The 10,645-nt window shown below is 40.7% G+C and overlaps 1 protein-coding gene across 6 annotated transcripts in view; it reads left to right on the top strand.

Annotated features, from left to right (window-relative positions):
* CYFIP2 (cytoplasmic FMR1 interacting protein 2) overlaps positions 1 to 10,645 on the top strand; it is a 127,345-nt gene that overhangs the window by 1,415 nt on the left and 115,285 nt on the right. For 5 of the 6 annotated variants that reach the window (XM_006863926.1, XM_006863925.1, XM_006863929.1 and 2 more), the window contains exon 2: positions 638 to 727. The exons of the other annotated variant lie outside the window; for it this stretch is intronic. In XM_006863926.1, the coding sequence (XP_006863988.1) occupies positions 638 to 727 (90 nt within the window). The remainder of the gene's footprint in view (positions 1 to 637; positions 728 to 10,645) is intronic. 6 annotated transcript variants of the gene reach the window in all.

Genomic DNA, 10,645 nt, shown 5'->3' on the forward strand with positions numbered 1-10,645 from the left:
CCTCGGAAACCCTGTACAGGGTCACTATGGGTCGGAACCGACTCCACGGCACATAGCCACCACCACCACTAACAATAATTATTGTTACCACCACATGGTACTTACAGTCCATTAGGTGGATTTTTTATTATTTATCTGACCATTCTCTATTGGTGAACATTTGATGTGGATTTTTTATTATTTATCTGACCATTCTCTATTGGTGAACATTTGATTTGTTTCAAGTTTTTTCTGTTACAAAAATTGCTGCAGTGATTGTTCGTGTATGTATGTATCTTCAACTTCAGGTGAGTATTTCTGAAATTGCTAGATTTAAAGCAATGCACATTTTAACTTTTACCAGCTAAGGATTAATTGCTGAGGCTTGACCAAGTGAACCTAATAAACTGTTGATTGAACAGATGTGGGCTGTTTTCAACCTGCTGCTGTCCAGTGTGATTCAGGGTGTTGTTTTTATTTTGGGTGGAGGTGGAGGTGGAGGTGGAGGGAGGCAAGGGCTCAATTAGAGAAAATGAAAGGATAATATGTGGATAGGGTTCCAGTGAGAAATATGGGATTTGTTAGAAGCAGCTTGTTCCTGGACACCCTTGGACCTGTTTTCAAACAACAAAATGTCCCTCTTCTCTGATCCCCACAGGCCAACTTTGACACGAATTTTGAGGACAGGAATGCATTTGTCACAGGCATTGCAAGGTACATTGAGCAGGCTACGGTCCACTCCAGCATGGTAAGTCTGTAGCACGAGTACCAACATGCTCCCTGCCAGGCAGCCTTCTAACCCCAAAGGCAGACACTCAGCTAGTCCACACCCCCTTGCCTCAGGCAGACCCCACTCCTTAAGTCCCTTCTCACTCCAGGTTCCATACCTCAGTTTATACTGAGCCCCTTTCTCTTCTAGTTTTGCAAATCTAGTTTTGCCCTCTAGGCAGTTCAAGCTCACCAGCTGCTCCTCGGAAACCCTATGCAGGGTCACTATGGGTCAGAACTGACTCGACAGCACATAACAACAACAAGGGCCTAATTTAACCCCAATTGCTATAGGATCAGCACTAGACTATAAACCAGCTGCTCCTTGAAAACACTGTGTACAGGGTTGCTATGAGTCAGAACCAACTCAACAGCACTTAACAACAACAATATTTGAAGCCGGAATCCTGCTATGGCATTGTAGGTTAAGTGTTGTTGTTAAGTGCCGTCAAGTCAATTCTGACCCATAGTGACCCTGTATAGGGTTTGCAAGGAGCAGCTGGTGAGCTTGAACCACTGACCTTGCAGTTCAAATGACTTTGCAGTCTGACGCATCAGCCCACAGCGCCACATCGGGACTCCTGTAGGGTAAGTACTAGTCTGCTAATCACAAGATTGGTGGTTCAAATCCACCAGTCGCTCCTAGGAAACCCTATACAGGGTCGCTATAGTTGGAACCGACTCGACAGCACTTCACAACAACATGAGTCAGAAAAGACTCTACAATACTTAACAACAACAACAATTTTGAAGCCAGCATTGATTTCTGTCTTCTCTGAGCTTGCATAGCTTTATGGATTAACATATGATTAAATCTTGCCTTGTCTTATATAGACTTCTGGGTGTGGGACTTTTTATTTGTTTATTTAGCAAAGCAAAAGGTTCTTCAAAACCAGGGATGGTGCCTTTGGAATGACAATTATAACTTGAGGAAGCTGGAGGCCTGGTTCATTCTCAAGTGGGACCACTTATTATTTTCTCTTTGTAGTGTGAGTGCCTGACCCATCTGCTCAGGGTTATCCCCTTACCTCTTGGGCTTCATTGATTTTAGTCTCATATACCTCTGACATTTGAACAACTCCAAATTTCTCACTCAAAGAGAATACAAGGGGGCTTCAAAAAGTCCTTGGAAAAATACCATTATATTTTAATTTCATTTTTTCGATTAACTTTTTGAAACCCCCTTGTATAATTCTCATTGGATGTAGCTGGTGGCTCAGTGTTGGTTTTTTGTTTGTTTCTTTGCTTTTACAATATATCATTTATATTCAAAACCTTATCTTACATTTTCTGCTCATTCATTCAATAACTATCATGCATCTGAACTACGCCAAATGTTGGAAAGGTATAGATGGACAAATAGGGCCCAGTCTTGATTCTCACAAAGTCAAATGGAAATAAACAAATTTATCACTTGTTGAACACTTTGCCCATGCTTCTTCTTCTTGTTAAGTGCCATCGAGTCGGTTCTGATGATTGTGACCCTATATAGGATTTCCAAAGAGTGAGTTTGAACCATCAACCTTGCGTAGTTCAAACCAATGATACAGTCGAGTGCTTATCCTACATCGCCACACCAGGACTCCTTTTTCCATGCAGATATTTTAAATGCATTTATCTCATTTCATCCTTACATCAGCCCTATGTGATGAGTATTATTACAATACCCATTTTACAGATGGGGAAAACTGATGCTCAGAGAAGAGTAGTAATTTGCTCAGGGTCCTTTTGCTGACAAGTGACAGATGTAAACCCAGGGGTTTCTGACTTTAAAACCTTTTCTGTGGGCTATTCTTTGCTGTTAAAAATGCACAAAGCTAAGAGTAAATGTCATGGTAAAAATTTCTGTGTTTTTGAAGGGTACTTGAGAGGTCAGAAAACCTTAGTGAGAGAAGTGGCTTTTAAGTGGGGCCTCATAGGAAGGTGTGGCACTGTGGGTTAATGCGCCAGACTGCAAAGCCATTTGAACTTCAAGGTCGGTGGTTCAAGCTCACCAGTCACTCCCCGTAAACCCTCTACAGGGTCGCTATGAGTCGGAATCAACTCGACGGCACTTAACAACAACAACAACATAAGAAGGTAACAATACCTTTATGTATATGGTACTTTTAAGTGTATAAAGGTCCAGATGTGGCACTGAAAGATATTGTCTGGAACATAAAGTTGGTTTGAATGACAGGGTCAGTGGTTCAAACCCACCAGCTGCTCCCCAGAAACTCTAGTCAGGGTCATTATGAGTTGGAACCAACTCATCCGCACTTATCAACAACATATGCCATGTCACTCGTGTCTCATAACATCTGTGACTTACTAAGTGCCATCAAGTCAGTTCTGACCCATAGCAATCCTGTATACGGTTCCCGAGGAGTGGCTGATGAGCTTAAATCGCCAACCTTGCAGTTCAAACGGATTTTGCAGTACAGCGCATTAACCCACTGCATCACACCAGGACTGCATACCTGTTTTAGGGATGAGAAAACTGAGACTTAGAGAAGTTTATAAGCAAATTACCCATGATCCTACAGCTGGTGAATCACAGGTTGAGAACTGGAACACAGAGCTTTGAATTTCCAGGCTTCCTATCTCTCCACCACACTCTGCTGTCTCACATACTTAGACTGCCCATCAAGGAGGGTGTTCCAGGTGGAGAGACAATCATGAACAAAAGCACAGAGTCAAGGATTTTCCAGGACTGTCTGGGTTTGCACTCTAAAGAGAGAGTGAAGTTGTCTTCGTACTTATGATGGAAAATCATGTAAGGGTCTGGCAACTGGGTAATATAAGTAATTAACTTCTTAACTACTAATCAGAAGGTTATTGTTAATGCCTTGGAGCCGGTTTAACTTATAGTGACCCTGTATATGGTGTCTTAAGAGCAACTGGTGAGTTTGAGCCGCCCACCTTATGGTTGAGTGCTTATCCTACATTTCTAACCTACACAAAAGTGCCTAGGAAGGACGGCCTGGAGATCTGAAAAGTCACAGTGTAGTTCTATGCCTACGTGGGGTCACCACGAGTCAGTGCTGCTATGGCAGAAAGACCACAAGTGTGGGAAAGTTGTTTGTTTGCAGTTAGGAGACCAGAAGTCTGAATTCAGAGCACCAGCTCCAAGAAAAGGCTTTTGTTTCCGTCAGCTTTGAAGGAAGGTCATTGTCTTTCTTCAGCTTTTTCTTGGTTTCTTAGAGATCTCACCTGGTGTCTATCTTCCCCAATCTCTTAGTTCTTGCTGCTTGCTTAATCTGCTCCTTTATATTTCAAAAGAGATTGACTGAAAACACACCCTACACTAAAGCTGCCTAACATACTAAAGAAAACCCATTCCCAAACTGGATGATAACCGCAGGCATAGTAGGATTTGCAACACTTATTTTCAAAACTGTGTGTGGCTCTATAGGATCAGCACTGGATTGTGAACCACACATTCAGCAGTTCAAACCCACCAGCTGTTCCTTGGAAACCCTATGCAAGGACTCTTTGAGTGGGAATTGACTCGAGGGCACATAACAACAAAAATGTTTTCAAAACATTCTCACTAGCACGGAGTCAGTTCCTGTATATGGTTTCTGAGGCCATAAATCTTTATGATAATGGAAAGCCTCATCTTTCTCCGACAGAGCAACTGGTGAGTTGAAACTACAGACCTTTTGGTTAAGCAATGCAATGCTTCTCCTTCTGTGCTATGTGCATTTGGGGGAAACACAAGTCAATCTTTAACTGTCAGAATCAGTGGAAATTAACAAAAACAGCAACACCAACAGAGTAAGGGTCAGTGCATGGAGGACTTTCAGTTCATTTAATGAAACATCAAAAGCCATGGAAACTTTTCACTCATGAGGTGAACATGAATAGTTCCATGCTTTGGAAATAAATTCTAATTGTTAATTATATGTAGAATAATTTGAAAGGAGAAGTGAGTAAAGGCCAGTAAATCATTTAAGAGGTAATGAAAGTAATCGGCACTGTAGGCATTAATGAGGGTGGTGGCCTTGAGGGATGGCAGACAGGATATGGGTAGGAAAGTCACTGGAGGTCAACTCCATCTGCAGCAGATGAATCTCCATCAGGGGCCACACTGACGGAGGTTTCCCCCACATGTCTGGGGAAATGATGAAGCCATTACCCACATATACTCTATAAGGGAGGAGCTCTGGTAGCGTAGTGGTTACGAATTGGGCTGCAAACCTTAAGGTCAGCAGTTCGAAAGTACCAGCCGCTCCACGGGAGAAAATGAGGCTTTCTACTCCTGTAAAGATTTACACCCTTGGAAACCCTGTACAGGGTCGCTATGGGTCAGAACCGACTCGACGGCACTTAACAACAACAACTCTATAAGGGACACCAATAGGGAAGTCAGGAGAGGAGACTGGCTTGGAGAGGCATTACATTAATTTCCTATTATTGCTGTACCAGCTACCACAGTCTCACACTTAAAACAACACAGTCTCACACTTAAAATAACAGCAATTTATGATAGATCAGCAACCTAACACAGGTTTCACTGGGTTAAAAACCAGTGATGTGTTCTTTCTGGAGGCTCCTGGGGAAATCTGTTTTCTTGCTTTCTCAGCTGCTAGAAGTCACCCACATGGCCCCTTTTCTCTTCCTTCACAATGATGTTGTATCTCACTGCCTTCACTTTCATTGTCTTTTTTGGCCACAGCACAGAAAGGTTCTGTGGTCTTAAGAATCGGTGTGATTAGCTTGAACTCACCTGTTGTTGGGTGCCATTGAGTTGGTACCGACTCATAACAACCTGTGCACAACAGAATGAAACACTGCCTGGTCCTGGGCTAACCTCACTATTTTTGCCACGCGTGAGCCCATTAATGCTGCCACTTTGCCAATCTATCTCGCTGGGGGTCTTCCTCTTTTTCTCTGACCCTCCACTTTACCAAACATGATATCCCTCTCCAGCGACTGGTCCCTCCTGACAAAGTTTGGCCATCCTGGCCTCCAAGGAGCCCTCTGGCTGCACTTCTTCCAGCACAGATCTGTTGGTTCTTTTGGCAGCCTTTGGCACTTTCATTATTCTTCTTCAACACCATAACTCAAAAGCAACAATTCTCCTACTGTCTTCCTTATCTATTCTCCAGCTTTTGCATGCATCTGAGGTTATTGAAAATACCATGGCTTGGGTCAAGAGCACCTTAGTCCTCAAGCTGACATCTTTGCTCTTCAACATCCCAAAAAGGTCTTGTGCAGCAGATTTGCCTAATGCAATACGTCATTTGATTTCTTGACTGCTGCTTCCGTGAGTATTCATAGTTGATCCAAGAAGAATGATGTCCTTGACAACTTCAATCTTTTCTCCATTGATAAGAATGTTGTTTATTGGTCCATTGGTGAGGATTTTTGCTTTCTTTACTTTGAGGTGCAATCCATACTGAAGGCTGTGGTTTTTGATCTTCATCAGTAAGTATTTTAAGTTCTCTTCACTTTCAGCAAGCAAGCTTGTATCATCTGCATATCGCAGGTTGTTAATGAGTCTTCCTCCAATCCTGATGACACGTTTTTCTTCATATAACCCAGCTTCTCAGATTAATTTGCTCAGATTACAGGTTGAAGAAGTATGGTGAATGAATACAAACAACCCTGTCATAAAAAATGCTGCTTCCTGTACCTTGCCCAGGGATAATGATTTAGTTGGCTGAGGGCATGGCCTGAGCATCACAAGTTTTTTTAAGTTTCCAGATGATTCTAATGTAAAGTTACAATTGAGAACCCAGGATTTAGGCCAACACTTTACTTCCTCCAAGAGAGGAAACCCTGACATTAAAAAGTTGAAAAATGAGCCCAAGCAGAGTCAGGACCAGAACTCAAAGTCCCCTGAGGCCCTACCTGTGGCCTTTTCTCCCCCATCATCCCGACTTTTATTCCATGCTAAACCTTGCATCATATTGTGATAATCAACTGAACTGGCTATCAGTACAGACATTGTTATCCTTCTTGTTCACAGCCCTTTTCCCAGCTTGGTCCCCAGTGAGTGGGCAATCAAACATTAGTTGGATAAGTGCGTTGGAAGTGCTCACACCTGCTGGTGGGCACTTTGGTGCACAGAAGTAGACATGTGTTTCTGCTTTGCTCTCACTTCCCTTTTTTGACTTTTGTGTTCTGGGGCAGAGGCAGCAGAAAACCCATTGGCTTGGTTCCCTCTTGTGTCAAAGAAAACATGTTGTTGATTTAAAAAGTGTTCTAAATTAAGTACTGAAACCATAAGTTGTCAGCAACATTTGCTGCTGAAAATAAATCCAGACTAGGTAATAAGCTCTGTGTTAAAATTGATCATGTACTTCCAGCATCCACCACTAATCTGTCAGTTTGTCGAGCAGGTGGCTTGCTGTGATTCTGGAAACTATGCTGTGGGTATTTTAAATACCAGTAGGGTCACCCACGGTGGACAGGTTTTAGCTGAGCTTCCAGATGAAGACTGACTAAACATTTCCGAATATTTAGTCACTGAAAACCTTATGAATAGCAGTGGAACACTGTCACCAGCAGAATACTGAATACTGAAAAATGATGAAGATCACCATAATATTGTCATATAGTGCTGGAAGATGAGCCCCTCAGGTTGGAAGGTACTTAAAATGTGATGGGAGAAGTGCTGCCTTCCCAAAGCAGAGTTGAAGGTGATGACTTAAATGGGGCACAACTCAAAATGAAGAAAAACAGTTGTAAACATCTATTAGTAATCAAAACATGGAATGCTTGAATTATAAATCTAGGAAAATTGGAAGTTGTCAGAAATGAAATGGAATGCATAAACATCGACATCCTCGGCATTAGTGAGCTGAAATGGACTGGTACTGATCATTTTGTTTTTGACAACCACATTTTTTTTCATTATGCTGGGATTGACAAAAAGTAATGGCATTACATTCATAAAAAAAAAAAAAAAAATCAAGATCTGTCTTGAAGTACAATGCTGTTTGTGGTAGAATAACATCCATATGCCTACCAGAAAGACCAGTTAATACCATTATTTTACAAATATACACACCAACTACTAAAGCCAATGATGATGAAATTGAAGAATTCTACCAACTTCTTCAGTCTGAAATTGATCAAACATGCAATCACGATATATTAATAATTACTGGTGATTGGAATGTAGCAAAGGTTGGGAACAAAGAGGAAAGATCAATAGTTGAAAAATATAATGTTAGTGATAGAAATGATGCTGGAGAGTGCATGATAGAATTTTGCAAGACCAAGTACTTCATCATTGCAAATGCCTTTTTTAAACAACACGTGAACACATGTAGATAGAATACACAGAAATCAAATTTACTACACCTGTGAAAAGACATGGTAAAAAAGTTCAATATCATCAGCCAAAACAAGGCCAGGGACAGACTATGGTCTTGCTCATATACAAGTTCAGGCTGAAGCTGAAGAAAAGTAAAACAAACCCACAAGAGCCAAAATATGACCTTGAACATACCCCACCTGAATTTAGAGATCATCTGAAGAAGAGATTTAATACATTGGACACTAGAGACCAAAGACCAGAAGAGTTGTGGGATGACATCAAGAATATCATACAGGAAGAAAGCAAAAGGTCATTAGGAAGAATGTGAAGAAGGAAAAGACCAAAATGGATGTCAGAAGAGATTCTGAAACTTGATCTCCAGCATAGAGATGCTAAAGCAAATGGAAGAAATGAGATGCAAGAGCTGAATAGAAAGTTTCAAAGGTCAGTTCAAGAAGACAAGGCCAAATATTATACCAAAATGTGCAAAAACCCGGAATTAGAAAACCAAAAGGGAAGAACACACTCAGCATTTCTCAAGCTGAGGGAACTGAAGAAAAAATTCAAGCCTCAACTTGCAATATTGAAGAATTCTATGGGCAAAATATTGAATGATACAGAAAGCATTAAAAGAAGATGGAAGGAATACACAGAGTCACTGTAGCAAAAAGAAATAGTAGAGGCTGAACCATTTCAAGAGGTAGCATATGATCAAGAGCCAATGATAATGAATGAAGAAGTCAAAAGTGCATTGCAAGCATTGACAAATAAGGGACACTGGTAGCATAGTGGTTACGAATTGGGCTGTGAACCACATGGTCAGCAGTTCGAAACTACCAGCTGTTCTGCGGGAGAAAGATGAGGCTTTCTGCTCCCGTAAAGATTTACAGCCTTGGAAACCCTGTACAAGGTCACTATGAGTCAGAACCAATTCCATGGCACGTAACCACCACCACTAGGAATTTATGAATACAAATTGAAACCTTTCAACAAACTGATACAGCACTGGAGGCACTCATTCATTCCTGCCAGGAAATTTGGAAGATAACTGCCTGGCCTACTGACAGGAAGACATACTTTTGCCCATTCCAAAGAGAGATGACCCAATGGAATGCAGAAATCATTGGGCAATATTTATATTGTAAAATCTTGTTAAAGAGAATACAAAAATGGCTTCAATCATACATTGACAGAGGACTTTCAGAGGTTTCAAGCCAGATTCAGAAGAGGATGTGGAATGAAGGATATCATTATTGATGTCAGATTGATCTTGGCTGAAAGCAGAGAATACCACAAAAATATGTACCTGTGCTTTATTGACTATGCAAAGACTTTTGAATGTTTGGATCATGAAAAGCTGTGGATAACATTGTGGAGAATTAATATTCCAGAATACTTTATTGTGCTCATAAGGAGCCTGTACAAGACCAAGAGCCCATTGTTTGGACAGAACAATAACACCAAATGGTTTAAAATTAAGAAACATGCACCAGGGTTTTATTTTTCTACTTATTCAGTCTATATGCTGAGCAAATAATCCAAGAAGATGGCTTATATGAAGAAAAATGTGGCATCAGGATTAGAGGAAGACTTACTAATAATATGTGATATGCAGATGATATAACCTTGCTTGCTGAAAGTGAAGAGGACTTAAAATACTTACTGATGAAGATCAAAGACTACAGCCTTTAGGTATGGGTTGTATTCCAATGTAAAAAAAAACAAAAATCATCACCACTGGACCAATAAACAACATCCATATAAATGGAGAAAAGAGTGAAGTTGTTAGACTTCATTTTGTTTGGATCTTCCATCAACACTCATGGAAGCAGTAGTCAAGAAATCAAACAACGTATTCCATCAGGAAAATCTGCTGTACAAAACCTCTTTAAAGTGCTGAAGACCAAAGATGTCAATTTGAGGACAAAGGTATGCCTGACCATGGTATTTTCAACAACCTCATATGTGTGTGAAAGACAGTGAATAAAGAGGACCGTAGAAGAACTGATACATCTGAGTTACGATGTTGGAGGAAACTATGAAAAGTACCATGGACTGGCAAAAGAAGAAAGCAATCTGTGTTGGAAGAAGCACAGCTAGAATACTCCTTGGAAACCAGGATTGCCAGACTTTGTCTCTCAGATTTCCTACATATTATCAAGAAGGATCAGTCCCTGGAGAAGGATATCATGTTTGGTAAATGTAGACTTGAGGACACCTAGCAACAACAACTGCTAGTCAGATGTTATAAAACAGATCGATATGTGAATTGAAATATTAATTGGTAAAGGTTAATTTTTTTTGTATGGCCGGAGGTTCAAGCTCACTAACTGCTCCTTGGAAACCCTATACAGGGTTGCTAGAGTCAGAATTGACTTGATGGCACTTAACAACAACAACAGTTTTTTTGTATAGATACAAACATTTATAAAGAGATGGTTTAGAATATGTCTTTTAACTGTATTTTTGAGATATAATTCACATAAAAAAATCACTGTTCCAAAGTGTACATGTAGTTCAGTATAATCACAATGATGAATAGCCATAACGACGATCTAATTTTCATCACCCCAAGAAGAAATTTTCTTTCAAGAAAGTGAGGTGGCACAAGAGACACTCACTCATCTCTGCCAAGAAATTTGGAAG

This window comes from Chrysochloris asiatica, unplaced genomic scaffold (genome assembly GCF_000296735.1).
Source record: "Chrysochloris asiatica unplaced genomic scaffold, ChrAsi1.0 scaffold00057, whole genome shotgun sequence".
Taxonomy (NCBI): domain Eukaryota; kingdom Metazoa; phylum Chordata; class Mammalia; order Afrosoricida; family Chrysochloridae; genus Chrysochloris; species Chrysochloris asiatica.